At 48.6% G+C, this 16,712-nt stretch overlaps 1 protein-coding gene across 2 annotated transcripts in view; it reads left to right on the top strand.

Annotated features, from left to right (window-relative positions):
- Positions 1–16,712, top strand: part of TSPAN11 (tetraspanin 11) — a 56,813-nt gene that overhangs the window by 5,818 nt on the left and 34,283 nt on the right. For both annotated transcript variants that reach the window (XM_070409542.1, XM_070409541.1), the window contains exon 2: positions 15,268–15,362. In XM_070409542.1, coding sequence (XP_070265643.1) covers positions 15,268–15,362 — 95 coding nt within the window. The remainder of the gene's footprint in view (positions 1–15,267; positions 15,363–16,712) is intronic.

Genomic DNA, 16,712 nt, shown 5'->3' with positions numbered 1-16,712 from the left:
AATCCATCCAGGGTCAGCCTGTGGTTGTCACTGATGACAGCTCAGCAACTCCACGGCCCTGAATAGGGCACAGTGGTCAGAGGGAAGCTCAGCCTCCAGCCAGGGTCTCTCTCTGGCGCCTCTCACTACAGCCCGATTGAATTCGCCTGGGGTGCAGCCTGGGGCCCTCCTGCTACCCCCCTCCTCACCCGTGGACCCAGTGCAGCTAAGGTTGAGAAGCACTGCCCTAAAGCAGTAGTTCTGAGTGAGGTCCTGCAGGTTCAACCACCCCAGCTGGTTAGATCTCAGGCCCACCCCCACCTGCTAACTCAGAAACTCCCATGTGGCTGGGATGGGGGGCAGCTCCTGGTTTATTTTGTTTTGTTTTGTTTTGTTTTGTTTATTTCAGAGAGGAAGGGAGAGAGGGATAGAAACATCAATGATGAGAGAGAATCATTGATCCACTGCCTCCTGCACACCTCCTACTGGAGATTGAGCCCAAACCCTGGCATGTGCCTTGATCAGGAATCACTTAGCCTAATTCCTGGTTTACCCAGTTCATAGGTAGACGCTAAACAACTGAGCCACACCAGCTGGGCAGCATCTGTATTTTAACAAACATTCCAGGATTCTGCTGCACTTCAAGTGTGAGAACAGTACTCTGAGGCTTGGCCTTTCAAACCTAAACCTGCTCATCGCAGGTGCAAAGGGGAAAGTTGGCAAGGGGACCAGAAGGCCTGGCACCTTCATTGTTATTTTACACTCAGCCAAGGCCCTGGGAGGTGAAATGAGCTGCAGGACTTGGGACTAGAACAGCACCACCACCAACAGTCATGAACTCTTCTCTAGTAAGAGTTACCATTAATAAAAATTTTAGCTTTGGACTCTTCTTTTCATTACTACATATATGTTTATCTTCAGTGAGTTAACTTATAGAAGGTAACTATTGCTAATCACAGGGGTTTAAGTACAACTTCTGAACTAGCCTGACATAATGTAAGTAAACATCATACGTGCCTGGGAAGTAGGAAAGCTGTGCTGCTGACCTTCACCTCATAACTGATGGGTGAATTCTGTTCTCCAACCATCGTCCCCCTCACCTCAGGAAGAACAGATTCCCACAGGGTACTTCAACCCAATTGCCTGCCCTCTAATAACATAGCATGTGCAGCATTTGTAAGAATGTAAGAGGATTTAAGACCTACTGATGGCCTACTATGTGCTGGACATTTTGTGAGGTTTTAACATACATTATCTCCTATAATAATCACAACCCTATGAAATCAGTGCTATTATCCCCATTTTACAGTTGTGGATGTTGAGGCACAGAGAGGTTAAAGACCTTTCCCAGATCCCACAGCTAACAAACAGCAGAGCTGAGATTCAAACCCAAGGAGGTCTGGCTTCAAAACTGGTGGGGGTGGAGGTGTGGGTGGGGAAGCTTCCTCACGATCAGTTCAATAAATCTAAACTGACTGACCTTGTGAACAGGTAACACAGTGATCCCCAGCTCTCCCAAGGCTTGCCCAGTGTCCTATGTGTCCTTAGCAGGGTGTGAGCCACACCATCCAAAGGATGGGTTTCTGTGCACCATCTTAGAACAAATTCAAAGACCAGAGGCACCAGAGGCATGGAGCAACCAGAGGTAAAGATTCCATCTGAGCTGCCAAGAACAGTTGCTACCCTCAGGGCTGCCTGGGCCTTTAAATTCATCCCTTCTCATTTTGAAAATTAGCAGCCAAAGTGGTATAAATATTACACATTATCATCACCATCAGCAATAACAAGGCATCCTTTTAGAGCTCTTTACATCTCCAAAGCTCCATAAACTCATTAGCTCCCGATGTCCTCATGTTGTTGGCCTTGGTTACAAACCGAGGCAGTGGGAGCTCTGAGATCATGACTGCCAGCAGCGCTGTGAGTCTGCAGTCCCCCCCAAGCCCAGAAGGTGGGAGCTGGGGCCAGAGATAAGGGTTTGAGTCACAGCTCTTCTCAGCCTTGCTCCGTGAGAACAGAGAAATGACATTCACCCCTCTGGGTCTCTCCAGCCAACATATGGGAGTGGACTGATTCCAAATGTTCCATCTGTTTCTTTAAATCCTGGAACATATAGACGGCTTCTCAAAGAAACAATGGGTAGTGATGTTCATGCTGATGATGTAATTAGTACATGGTTAGGGAGCCACTGGGGGCAGCATCTGCAATGTCCTGATGCCAAGACTCTTTCTATAATGTCCTCCCCCTATAACTCATGGAACTAAAGTTGTTCCTTGTTTAGAAATAATTAAGGTAATAGTGCAGGGTTATTGGTTAGTTGCCATGTGAGCACGTTATTTCTTTGCCCAGAAGGTCAAGTATCTTTAAAAATACAATTATCTGTGTGTTTGGCTCTGCAGCAGGGAGAAGATGCTAATACTTTCCAAGGGGGTTTCTAAGTCCCCAGCAAATGTGTTTTCACAAACCTGAGAAGAAAAAACAAGGTTTTTTTTTATCTGAGCAGCTTCCAAACTCTGTTCAATGAATTGCATCCCCTCCTGGACTTAAGACCTAACAGATTTACATCCAAGTCCCAAAGTGAAAATTGGAATTTAAATTCGGATGCCTGAGTGTCCTCTCCCTCACGCTCACACACGCGCACAGGACTGTCGCCCGTGTGCTGAGGTAGGAAGCAAGCCGAGCCAGGGGTCTGCACACCCGGACACCTGGCCTCCAGTCCCGCTCTGCCTCTGAGCCCGAGCCCACGACATGGCCCTTCTCTTGGGAGGTGATGGTCTGGGTCTTGTCTGTACCAGCCAAAAAGGAGCCTGAACCTTTTCATGGGGAGTTTCAACCCCTGTGGGCATCTGCGAAAACCTAGGGAGCCCCAGCACAGAAATGGTAACATTTTTCATACATTTTTCAGGGGTCCCAAGCTTTAAGCCTTTCAAAGGGAATGGTCTTTTAGGCTCACTGCTGAGGTGTCCTGCTCCAGGGACAAGACAGGCACTATTTTGAAAGCAAATGAGAAATTGTACACATGTTTTCATTTCCTGCTGCCTGGAGGAGTGGCCGTGCCTGTCTGGTTCCCAGCAAGCAGGTTGTGAATGTGCTTAAGCACAAAGTAATGTACACCTTAATGAAGGCCCCTGCGGGGGCGGGCTCCCACCGGAAGCACCCCGCCTGGCTGGTGCCTGCCCTCATCCCCACGGAGCCTGCTGCTGCTGGTGGGCTGGGCACGCAGACTGGTGTGCTGGGCACTTACTGGCCTTCACGGTCACTTTCCGGGAGTCCTTGCCCTCTTATGTTAGATGTCTCACCCAAAGTCACACAGCTGGTAAGGGTGACAATCTTTCCCTCATACATGTTCACTCCCAGGTCACTCTGACTCCTCCTCTTCCCCTCCCCCGTCCTCCTTGCAGGGATGGTGGCAGGAGAAAAGCCCTGCCCAGCCTGCACTCAGGATTGTGCACCAGCCACCCTAAGCTCATGGCTGTCCTCTACGCTCCAGCAGCTCCATTGCCCAGGCAGCTCCCAGAAATGGCTGCGTCAAGCAGACAGTTGCTATAGCTGTGGACCTGGGGAGGGGCTGCTCTGAGGAGTTTGTACTCAGCTGGGATCCCGTCCTGGGAGTGGGGGCAGTGTGGTTGGGCTCCTGTATCTGAGGACCTGGGCCCCCTGGGTCAAGGTCATGGTGAGCCCTTGTTGAGTCTGAGAGCTGGGATCATTGCTGATCTGGGGCCTGGAGTGCCTCCCACATCCTCTGGACTGTTTTGAGGAGCCTTCCCTTCTCACATGTACACACCAGTGACCACACATCCTGGCCCCTCAGAACAGATGACCCTTGGGCCCCAGCCCCGGCCTGAGTCCTGAATCCAAGCTTGGCGGGGGGGGGGGGGGGGGGGGGAGGCCTGGACCCAGAGCGTCTCCTGCATCTGCCTGGCTCACTGGGGGACTGTGGTGTGTGGAGCCTTTCCCTCCACTCTCAGGGTCATGGGCACCCAGCCTCTCGACCTTCTGTAATTTCTGCAAAGCACTAGCAGGCAGTTGTTGGCTGACTACCCAGGGCGGTAGGGGGGGGTGGGGTCGGTGCAGGGGGGGGTGGGGGGGCAGAGTGACAGGGAAGACCTTCTTCCACCCCAACTGCACCAGAGAGGGTGGGAGCAGAACCGCCTGGAAGGGTGCCCCCGACTGGCCTCCTCCTCAGGGCCTGTGTGCAGTGAGCAGCCTTTTTGCCTTGGTGTGGTCATGTGCACTCAGACCCTGAGGCCCTGTGCAGCTTCCAAAGACACAGCCCAGGTTTCCCTGGCTGAGCACGGGGTCTGGAAAGCTGTTGTCCAGTGTGAGTCAAACATGCTAGGAGCTGCCATGGGAGGAAGATGGGAGCCGGGACCAGACCACATGCCCCCGTGTTCCCTGGCCCTGGCCAAGGGCACAGAGCAGGCTCAGCTGTGCCAGAGGTGGTTCTCATCGTGAACTGGGAGCTGGGCACTGACCAGTGAAGCCTGATGCAATGACAGAACCTGGCGGGCAGCCCAGCCTCCTGCACTGGCCTGGCAGCAGCCAAACTGGACATGTTCCTAGGAGGCAGACGGGCACCAGGAACCCGGGCAGGACGGTCTGCCAGACAGTCTGAAGCCAGGGGAGGCTCCTCTGGAGCAGCACGGGGAGTGGCTGTGGGTGGATTTGCATTCCAGACAGGCTGCGTGTCCTTGAATAAGTTTCCTTATCTGTGACGGGATCCTAAGAGTACCCACCTCTTAGTTATTGTCAGAACCACTATAACTCTATCATCATTTTAATTATTCTCATTATTATTCTCATCATTGGTGCAAATAACCAGTGAGCTAAAGCCTGGAGAGGACAGAAATAGCAAACCATGTGTCAGCGGGCAGGGGCTGCTGCCATTCCCGGGTGATGGGAGGGGCATGGCTCTGCTCAGTTGCCCAGGGCAGGTGCCATGTTCAAAAAATGAGTCGGTCCTTGGCTGGGTAGCTCAGTTGGTTAGACTAGAGCATCGTCCTGATATGCCAAGGTTGCAGGTTCAATGCCGAGTCAGGGCACAAACAAGAAATAACCAATGAATGCATGAACAAGTGGAACAACAAATCTCTCCCCCCCTTCATCCCCCCCTCCCATCCCTCTCTTAAGTCAATAAACGTATCCTCATGTGAGCATCAAAAACTGTACAGTGGGGCCTTGACTTACGAGTTTAATTTGTTCCGAGACCGAGCTCATTAAGGAGCTCGTTAAGGAGCTCGTTAACTCAAATTACTCTATCAACTCAATGCAAAAAATCGGCCGAGAGACAGCTGGTATCTCAAAAAACTCGTTAGTCGGGACACTCGTAAGTCAAGGCCCCACTATATATGAAAGAATATACTGGTAGAATATTGCTTTCTCATTGTGTCGATAAATAAACGAAGGCTCAGAGAGGGCCAGTGACTTGCCCAAGGTGCTGGCCAGTAGAGAGGGAAATCCTGAATCAGACCCCCTGGCCCCAGGGCCTCTGCCTGTCCCACCGTCTGCCTGCCGATGCACCCCGTCTGTTGGTGGGCTTCCTCAGCATCACGTTGGCAATTCCTCTCCTTGGGAATCATGGAAGGGAAGACGGCCCTCGGTGCTTTTCCCTCAGCTGGGTCCCAGGAGCGCACAAGTGCCCCCTCCCCTTGGGGTGATGACCAAGCAGCTCCCGCCTGGACAGGGCCTTGTGCACGTGTCTCCACCTGGGTCATGAAAAGAGCAGCTCTTCCTCGGAGGAAACCATAGATCCATTCATTCAAGAAGATGGGGGAAATTATCACACAGAGCCATCTCTGAGTGTGGGGAAAATTATAGACTGTATTCTTCTCTATAATTATGCTGGTTTTAGTGGGAGCAGTTAAGTATATTAGGCAATGCATTCTTTTTTAAAGATGTTTTTGAAACCCAGTTTGTCAAAATGAAAACCCCATGCTCTTAGCTACTTGCTAGGTGGCCATGTGCCCAACTACAACCTCATTATAATGGAGAAAGGGAAGAACAACTTTTGGTAAATCACTAGCAGTCTTGGCTATACCTTATGAGTCAAATTTAAGTTTTAATGCACCTCCCATCCTCTAGAAAAATGGGGTGGATATCTACCTACAGATCACAGTTAAGGCTTATTATTTAAAATAATCCATGGACTTTTTTTTTAGTCAAGTGTACCAGCCCCCAAATGTCTGCCCACCCTACTGGGTTTGGGCAGCCCAACCTGTGAACACCCTCCTTACCTGCTCATCACTGCATATTGTGCTGCCCAGTCCCTACTTGGCAACTTCCCCCAAAAGCCAGAGTTTCACCCAGCCTACCCATCAGAAGAAAGGCACCCAGCCCAGTAGGAAGGATAAGTGGTAAGGGTTCTGGTTTACTGGAAATGAGAGAGAGAGAAGGAAAACAAACAGCTTGTTAAGTTAGTAGCTGTGCACACCTCTATAGACCATGCCCTGCACAATTCTGGGCTTAGCTGCGCACAATTCCAAGGGCAGCCAATCACATCAGAGTGTACAGCGCCCCCTGGAGTTGAGTGATGTGACAACACCATCCTTGTCTCATCCCCACGTGCCACCCCTCTGCTGAACCTGAACACCTGGGCTCTAGGACCTTCCTGCGGCTGCTGCTCCTCGCCTTGCAGATCCTGAGCTCAGCCTGACTGGGCCACCTCTGAAGCCTCCATCCTTGCTATGAGAGGTTTCTCAGGAGGCAGTCAGTGCTCTAAGAACCTCCCTGGGCAGCGAAATCAACTCTAGATGGAAATGACCTCTCTCCTCAAATTCTGCTAAACGACAGGCCGGGAGGCGTTGACTAGGACTCTGTGACACCAGGGCTTCATCCCTGGGTCTGCCAGAGGGGCTCAGACTCCTCAAGTATAAAATAGAGGTGGAAGCACCTGCCTCACTGAGTCACTGAGACACTAACTGAGAGACCTGGCCCGATGAGGCCAGGTCTCATCGCTGGCTGAAGCTGCAGGGTGATGGGGTGTCCAGCTGCCAGCCAGAGTCTGAGAGAGGCACTGGGGCCAGAGGTGGATTCTCAGGACCCTAAAACACCTCGTATTCGTGACAGGGAAATCAAATGTTTCTGGAACAGAGGCAGAATGACCTGCCTCCCTTGGATCCGGCGTTTGTTTATTCAATTAGCTATTTTCGGATCCAGCGTGCACACACACTCCGTCTCTCACAGCTCTGCAGCCCATCATGCTGAGCATCTGCAGGAGGAGGGGGAGGAGGCCACTGTGTTTCTCAGCACTGAGATCCGCTGGGGTGGCTCCCGGCTTTCCTGGCCTCTGCTCGTAGCCATCTTTAAGGGCTGGAGCCAAGGTGGACAAAGAGGGTGTGGGGCTTGGAGATGGGGCAGATGCATGTTTATTGTCAATGCCTGTCCAAGCTGTCCCCCCGGGTGGTTTCTTCGGAGGTCTGACTCTAGGAAGCACCTGACTGTCCTGTTCCCATTTGTGCCTCATTGTTTATGTCCCCAAGGGTTTCCGACTTTGGTGTACCAGGGACATAGGTCCGTGTCTCTCCCCTGAGGCCGGAATTGGAAGACAAAGAAAATGAGTGGATGAGGCAGAGAAAGCACTGGGAGAAAACGATGAGAGGAGTATCCTGGGCTGCCTGTGCCAGACTTCCTGGAGGGCCTGCTGGTGGCACTGCTGGTGCCCCTGCCAAACCGTCCACACAGAACCCTGCTCCCCCTTCCCTAAAATCAGCTGCAGAAATGATAAGCTTGGCTTGTCTCCTTTTGTTCACCTTTAACTTGGGTGTCCTAGGGACAACTCTTAAAGAGGCAGGTGCTTTCACATGGCTCGTTAGTGCACGTGTTCATCAGTTCATTCATTCACTCAACATCTGACACCCAGGCACCCGAAGCTCTGGTAGATGTCCACTTTACAGAACTGAGCTCATATTTTAGCAAGTAATAGAGTTCAGGAAAATGCTTTAGGCTTAATTAATAAGGTTGTTGGTGACCCACAGTGTAAGAGCAGGAAGTGGGTTGCAGAAACCTACAGCATATAGAGGGAGGTGGGCCAGAAAGATTCAGAGGCTGGAGGAATACTGAATATCGTGACAAGCAGTGTAACATAGTGGTGAAGAGCCAGGATGGGACACCCAAATCAGGATATTTTTTAAGGGAAAAGGGTCACCACAATAATCATGCCGAGACAGTAGGTTTAATTGGGACTGTCCTGGAGAAACGGGCACTGTGGCCGAACTGGAACACATGGTCCCCTGCGGAGAGTCCACTTTGAAACCAGACTGCCTGACTCTGAATCCTCCCTGGCTTACTAACAGCGTGGCTGCAGCAAACTCTATAAACTGTCTCCCTTTCCTCAGCTGTAATGTGGGGGTGGTGGCCTTGCCTGTTCATGGGTTATTGTAAGGATTAAAGGGGTAATAATGCTTACAAAGTGTTTAGAACCATATATACCTGACACAAGGCACATGATCGATAAGTATTAGCCATTGTTATTCCTAGGCACATGATAATGTACACAGAGCCTTAGATGATGCAGAAGTTGTCAGAAATGACTATGCCAGCTCTAAGTCCTAAAAGGGAGCCATGTCTTTACCCAACCCAGCAAGGGAGATAGAGTTATTCCAGTTTTGTAGATGAGAGAAACTGAGGTCCAAAGTCACAGAGCAAGTTAGAAACAGAAGTGGGACCGGGACCCAGGTGTCTGGGTGCAAGCCCAGTCCTCCTTGAGTCAAAGTGGGTGAAAAGAGTGGGTAAGGCTGACATCTAACATCGTCTGGGCTTAATGACCACCTTAGCCCAACTTTGATGGCAGAGGCCCTCAGATGCAGCCCCGGGGAGTCCCACCTGCCCACCCATGGGTTCCCAGGCCGCAGCCCTGCCATTGAGCACCTCCTCCCAGCCCCACTGCTCCTTTTGCAATGCCTTGCTGTGTTGAGAACTGAGATGAGGTGCTTAATGTTCACTATAACTCTTGCCTTTAACCTCTTTTTAAATCTATTTTTCTTCAGTAGGAATATATGTTTTAAGAAAATGATTAATAAAACTGGAGAATAAACATTCTTTTCAATTCACAAGACATAGTCACTAGAAGAAACTATTTTCTGGAGCATAAAGCAAGTCTCAACAAATTTCAAATGACTGAAATCATATAGAGCATATTCTTCAGCAATAGTAGAATCAAGCCAGAAATCAGCAAGAAAAAGACAACTGAAACATTTCCAAAATGTTTGAAAATTAGACAATTCACATATAATCTTAGATCAAAAAATAAATTGCAAGAGGAATTAGAAAATACTTTGAAATAAATAGTGAAAATACAAAATGTTTACAAAGCAGCCAAAGCAGTACTCAGAGGGAAATATATAGCCTTAAAAAACATATATTAACTTTGAAAGAGATCATCAAGCTGTACACTTAAGATTTCTATACTTTACTGTGTGGTTATTAAATTTTGAAAGGTTAGGAAATCAGGAAATTATCTGATTTAAATCACACTAAAATACAAATGAGTGATAACATTCAGTTATGTCTATCTTTCAAGAAAGATTTATCTAACTGAAGTGATTTTTGTCACACTTTCAAGCAAAATGCCATTAAAAACAAAAATTCCAGGTAGTCAATGCATGAGAGTTCAGAAGCCTTTCAAATGGACCTTGAGCCAACCTATCAAAAAATTACATTTTTGGGGACACTTTACTAGAAAGTAAGATGATGATGAATGAAAAAGAAAGAGTAGACTAGGAAAAATAATGTTCGAATATATTTTCATAGGTTCAGACTTAAACATGGTGAGTAGAAACCCAGGGAGCTCTTTACTGGTATCTCCTGCACTGTTTCCAGAATGAGCTTGGAAAAGATCCCCTTCAACTCACAGTTGCTTTTCAATATGTAATCTCAAATTTATTTCTCTATAATTTTATAGAAAATATAATTCTCTATAGGTTCTCATGATTTTGAAGTCCATCTTAATACTAACCTTAGTTAAATAGTATTCATATTTATATCCTTCTCTTTCAAAATGACTTTCCTGTTTGAACCAACCTACTTTGTTAAAGTAAGGTCTTCATTTTCTGCATCTGGATTCATCATGGTCACCTGAGGATAGGGTCTCCTGTGGTGGCCATCTAAGTGCAGTCTACTAGCAGGAGGTGGGCTTAGGTGCAGAGGCCTTGAGATTGTGTCCCCAGCTATCAGATACGTGGCCTCTGAGTTATGTATTCTATAGGGTTATCCACACAATGCCCTTCATTCTTAAGGACTTGGTCGTAATAATCTCTTCACCCTTGTGTGACACTGAAGCTGTAACATTGCATTGCACACAGTTCTTACAAATTCTTCATCCCATTTGATTCTCACAACGACCCTACAAGGGATACAAAGCTGGACCAACATCCGCCTTTACACAGAGGAGGAAGCTGGAGCCTGAGAGGTCACATGACTTGCCCAGGGTCACACTGTTGTAGGTGACAGCTGGTATTCACACCCAGATCTTCTATCCTGCTGCCTAGTGATGTTTTGTTTGTTCACTGATTCTTGTCATAACCCTGGGGAATCCTCATTTCATGGGTCAGACTGCAATTTAAAAACAAGGACCCAGGAAAAACAGCGAAGGGTGATACCCATCTACAGGCAGAACCTCCCAAGACTCTGTACATGTATAAATGCAGAGAATAAGGAGAAGCCAAACCACCAGTCTAGGGTTATGAGGGAGCCCTGACTGATCCAGATAATGCATGTGGGCACTCACAAATGAAGTGAAAAATAGAGTCATGTACTTAGGAAAACATATCTCAGAGCATAAAGACTGGAAGTCTTAGTTCTGGAATTCAATTCAAGTTCTGCCTACAGTCTCATCCACATGATGCTGTAGTTAGCAATCAAACCCTAAGTTTGGTCTAAAAGAGTTAAGTATTAAATTAATGGATATAGCTCAGTGTCTAGTTACACTTAATAAATCATTATTAATATTATTAATGATACATTAGCCAATCAAAATCTTGTTGGTGGTTATAGTGACAGGAGACCAGGTCCCTGCCTTGCCGCTAATGGGCAGTGAGACTCCCCTGTAGGCCTTGCCCCTGGACTCGGCTCCCTCAGTTCTCCAAGGGGCCGAGCTAGAGATCCTTTGGCTCCTTCCAGCGATCCCATTCGGAGGATCTGAGGAAGCTCCACTTTTGTGACTGTTTCAGATGGACCATCCCCCACCAGGAATGGGCCAGAAGAGTGGAAATTAAATAAGAGGGAAATCAGGACAAAGAAGGACGAGGCTGTCTGTGTGGGGAAGGAACCACACCTTGCAGGACTGCAACCAGGTTCCATTAAAAGCGAAAATTAAGTTACACATTAAACCACTTAGGCTTGTTTCCTTTCCAGCTGTTTTTGGCCATCATTCAGCAGGGCCTCTTGCTGAATGATGGTTTCCAGAGGTGGAAACTGGCACTTCTTTACCTGAAGCGGTGGGGCTGGGGTGGGGCGTGGTTTTACTTTTGTTTTAGAATCACTAAGCTCCCCTGGTAAGGGGTGGTCTCCGCTTAGGGAATGGAGAGTCAGGGCACCCTCAACCTGAACTAACATGGCCAACAAGATTGCCCTGGACCCCCACCCTGATTTTTCAGTCTTTCTGCAGCCCAGGCCACTGGGCCCAGCCATACCTCCAGACCTTTTCTCACACTGTTCCCTCTGCCTGAGCATCCCACCCTCCTTTTCTGCCTGTCCACAAGGATCAGATTAAATGCCCCTCTCTGCCCCTCCACCCCCTCCCAACCCGGCAGAATTAATGCCACTTCCTCTGTGTTAGCATGCGGCTATGAGCTCCTTAAGGATGAACTCCAACCTTCTAAGCACAGCTCCTGGCACAAGCTGGGGCCTCAGTGCATGCTTGTAGAATGAGTAAAGGATGAGACTGGCCCACATGCCAACAGTGCTTTGTATTCATGTGCAATGTATGCAGTCAGTTCCCAAGCACTCCCCGCCTGCCCCACCCACCCCCCAACTCGGGCCACCCATCACCATGAAAGGACTCAGCCTGCTCTGCTCAACAACACATCTGGCCAGCTGGGCTCTTTCTGTATGTCCTTCATCCTCTCTGCACTGTGAGGCTCATTCAGTTCACTTGAGGTTGGGGCCGTAGAGGAGAAGATAATGTCCAAGTCCCACAGCCCATGACGCTGCATGTCCGGCCCTGATGAAAGTCCCGCAAATCCATCACTTCACCATGAAGGCATCTGCAGTTGCTTTTCTGAGATGGCCTATGGTGTGGGTCCCAACTGCAGTTCCCAGCCCCCAGCCTGCTGGCTGTCCTGAATCCCAGCTTTGTTCAGCAGTCAGAGCCTTGGCCTGAGGGGCCGGCGCCCTGAGGCTGCATTACCAGGCTGTGTGGGAAATCTTTGGCATTTCATCGGGAACTGTCCTAAATGTAATGCTCCACCCCTACCCCGCTCAGTTATGCCTGCTCAGAGGCAGAGGATAATTACATGAGGGGTCCTGGACGAGCAGAAGCAGAAGGGGCTTTGAAGAACACTGGTTCAGAGTGTGGTCCCCAGACCCCCGCATCAACCGCCTTTGGGACTAGGCTGACCAGCCACCCAGTGTGCCCAAGATTATGCAGGCTTAACGTTGAAGGTCTCTTACTCAGAGAAATCCCTCCATCCTGGGCAAATCAGACGGGCAGTTCAGACCCTGCCTAGGAATGAATTCCCAGGCTCCCACCCCAAGCCTAGAATCTGAAACCTTGAGGTTGGGGCTGAGTGATCTGTGTTTTAACAAGCCCTCCAGATAATTTTTTTCACACCTAAAAATGTTATTTATATTTAAAAAAATACTGATTTGTTTTTAAAAGCATTAAAGAGAGAAAGAGTAACAAAAGAGGTGTGGAGTAGCAAACATGCCCCTTAGCAGTGTCCATGGGAAGATGCGATTTTTGGTTCTCTGGAATCCAATGGTGTGTTTATAAATGAAAAAAGACAGTTAAAGGTCCCCCAAAGCCCACGGTTGTACTATTACCCACACCCACCAAGAAAAAGGGCACCAGCAAAAGAGCTGAGATGACAAGAAAAGCCAAGAGTGCGGCCACTGGGAGATTAAGTACCTTGGCCCAGGTCACTCCTCGGGGAAATGACAGGGCCAGCTTTCAGACCCCAGCACCGGGCTCCACGCTGGCACTGACACTGACACTTCTGTGGGGCCTCTGCCACCCAGCACAGGGCCCCGCATACCGTGGGGCGCAGCGGGGAAAGAGCGCTGAACAATGGGGGTAAGACACTGCTACCAACCGTTAGCCTGTGACTTCAGAGAGGTCATTTAAAAATGTATGTCTTAACTCAGCCGTGTTTACTTCTCATTCCTTCGGCAGAGGCTGAAGTAAAGTGAGCCCGGCGGTTTCCCCTCACCCTGACACTCTGTGGTTCTATCTTCTCTACCACTAATGGCTGGGGTTTTACTATTAGAAATGTGTTTCTTTGTCTTACATCTTGTCTGAACTCTTTTTCAAAAAATACAATTTTCCTTGAGCGGGCCCTGACCCCTTGGCTTGCAGGTCTAGAGAATGCTCCGTGGCATGAGCCCAGTGGGCCCTGGTTGGAGGGGAGGGGCAGGCAAATGGAGGGGAGAATGCAAAGGGGAGAGGCTGGGCCCCAAACAGTCACTTCACTAAAGGCCCCAGCGGCCCAGAGGAGCTCTGCCAGGCCTCCGCAGAAGGACCTTATAATAGCTCCCATTCCAGTCGCCTGGCTGACCCCATCTGTCACCATTTTTTTTTAACTTTTTTATAGGCTTCTTTTTTCTCCTTTTGTGTTTTTTTCCACCAGCCTGCGTCTCAGACTAAATTAGAGAAAAATGGGTTTTGTCTTTTTTTAACCAGAAGACTAAAAGTCTTAAATTACCTCTTTAAGGTCTGCAAATAGAAAGGCCAAATAAGACAGCCACCTTTTCGTTTCTCCCTTCCCCTCTCCCTGTCCCAGGAGCCCTGGAGCTTGAAATAAGGGCAGAGCGCTGGCTCAGGAGGAAGTGACCTGGGCTTAGCCAGCACCAGCCAAGGAGCAGAAGCAGGAGCAGGAGCAGGGTGGTGGCAAGGAGGGCCCGATGGAGGCGGGGAATGAGGGAAAAGAGATGGGAATGGGCCAAACCCATGCCCCTTGGTTCTAGAATAAAAGAGGTTCCCTAAAGGGAGATGGTTTCCTAAGGGGGCACTTCTCTGTGGGTGTGAGCGTGGGTGTGCAGGTGCTGGGGAGAGGGGCCTGAGGAGAAGAGGAAGCCACTCATGCTGTGGTTCAGACTTACTGAGAAGCAGACGGGATTCCCGGGAACAATGAATCTTCTCCACCTTTGTCACTGGTTGACGTCACAGCTTCCAGAGAGTCCATCAGTGGGCATCAGGGCAAGGAGAGGAAGTATGGTTCTAGGGCAAAGACTAGGAATTTTAGTGCTGGAGTCCTGGGTTCTGATCCCTGCTACGTGTAATAATAATAGCTAACAGATATGCTAAACTTCTCTCATAGATTATCCCACTTAATCTTCAAAACAACCCTGCAATGTAGGTGTCATTACTATACCCATTTACAGATGAGGACACCGAGGAATGGGACTTATCCAAAGTCACACACCTTATGGCAGACGCAGGTGTGATCTCAGGGAGTCAGACTCCAGAGCCCTTGTACTCTTCCTGCCAAAACACTAAGCCTGCCCACCTGCTTCCTCATTTGGAAAGTCGAGGTGCAGGGAACGATGGGGTGGACTGGGTAATTGTCAGGGGACGATGGGGTGGACTGGGTAATTGTCAGGGGACGATGGGGTGGACTGGGTAATTGTTAAAGTCCTTTCCAGCACAGATGCTGTGATTTGGGGCTCATGCCTCACCCATGCATGCAGAAGTCCTACTCAAATGATGCAGAGTGCAGGATTCTGATGCAAAGCAGGTATAGGCTGTGTGTGTGTGTGTGTGTGTGTGTGTGTGTGTGTGTGTGTGTGTGTGTGTTTGTAAGACAAGTAAGCTTGTGTCCTGCAAACCTGATGAGACAGGGGAGAGAATAAGAACACAACAAGGCCAGCGCAAAGTCTTTAGGAAGATTCATAGATTAGATCTGTGTCAAAAGGACAAAACCAAAATCTTGACAATTCTGCCCAACTCAACTACATGTGTCAGTAGCCTTTGCATTTCCCTGCTCTTTGCTCCGGGTCTAACACCCATAGCCTCAGACTCCCCTGACAAGACAGGCTAGTCAGCCCTTTGAGGGGCACCTTGCCAAGGAGCTCTGGCTCTGGGAAGGACCAGATGGTGCCCTGTGCACCCCCAGCCCAGCACGTGTGTCTTCTTTGCAGGCCCAGCTACCATGGCCCATTACAAGGCTGAGCAGGATGACTGCCTGGTTGTCTACCTGAAGTATTTACTCTTTATCTTCAACTTCTTCTTCTGGGTAAGTGAATTCTGCACACACATACCCCTCCTGGCACCGGATGACTTAAGCTACCTTTTTTGTGTGTGAGTCACCACTCTTGGGTTGATTTCCTCCAAATCAAAGACCACCCATGGGCAAATTCTGCCTACTTGAAAGCAAATATGTACATTTGCTACTGAGGGGGAAGAAAGAATCCGGTCTGCAGGTTGGCATGGAGTCTGTACCACATGCCATCTGAATAAAGGAAGCATAAACATAACAATGAGCTTTGTGTTCCTGCTGGCTGTACAAAGGGTCCAGCTCTTTCTTCCCTGCTAGCTTGTACCAGTGCCTTGTGGGAAATGTGACTGCCTGAAATAATTGCCTGTTTTCCATCGAAGCCCATTTGCCTTCCGTGGCTCACAGTCTCGGGCCTGAGCAGAGAAACAGAAGTCCTGCACGTAGAAGGCATTTGATAAACTCAATATTTCAGATATATTAGGTGTAGAAGGCCTAAAAACTCTACCAAATCAACCTGCCGATGAGGCAGAGCTGAGATGCCTGCTCACATGGGAAGGGGTACACCCCCTTGACAAAGTCCTAGAAAATCTCAGAAATGCAAAGGCAGAGATGGGATATGTCTCCATTTTTAGGTTCTTCCATTAAGATTACTAAACTTGGTTAAGATTGGGAAGGATTGCTGGTTTAGGATTGGTGGATACAGCAAGGCAAGGGTTCTGAAAGTCTTGAAGAGTAGACAGTCATTTGATGCTCTTAAAAAGTCAAACAACTTGATCTTTGTTTAAATGGTTTATTTTGAAAAGTTCCTGAAATAAACTTATTTTATTTGCAACTTTAATCTTCCTAGGCAAGTGTTTCCTGGAATAGTGAAGTTGTGTTGATGAAAACAGTGGAATAATAGAGCCATGTTGATGTGATCAGTAAGCTGTGTGGGTGCAGATAGGTTCAATTCTCAGAGATAAATCCAATAGGGGGGTTAGGATTCTCGATGAATGAGAATTATTTTTAAAGAATAAGTATGTTTTTCCTGATCATAAAAGTCTTATGTATCCCATACAAATAATCTCTAAAATACTGAAAAGTATAAATAAGAAAATTAAAATTGTCCATATCTCACTATGCTAGGGCTTTCATAATGAAGTACCATAAGCCAGGTGACTTTAGACAACAGAAATTTACACTCTCACAGCTCTGGAGGCCAGAAGTCCAAAATCAAGATGTCAGCAGGGCTGTGCTCCCTCTGAGACACTGGGTAGAATGTCTCCTTGACTCTTCCTGGCTTCTGGTGGTGGCTGGCAGTCCTTGGTGTTCCTTGGTACTCCTTGACTTGCAGCTACATCACTCTTCTTATCTCTGCTCTGTTCTTAC

This window comes from Myotis yumanensis, unplaced genomic scaffold, assembly GCF_028538775.1.
Source record: "Myotis yumanensis isolate MYYU_CA2020_CCGP unplaced genomic scaffold, mMyoYum1.0.hap1 SCAF_3, whole genome shotgun sequence".
In the NCBI taxonomy this organism is placed as follows: Eukaryota; Metazoa; Chordata; class Mammalia; order Chiroptera; family Vespertilionidae; genus Myotis; species Myotis yumanensis.
This window is presented reverse-complemented; position numbering and strand designations above follow the sequence as displayed.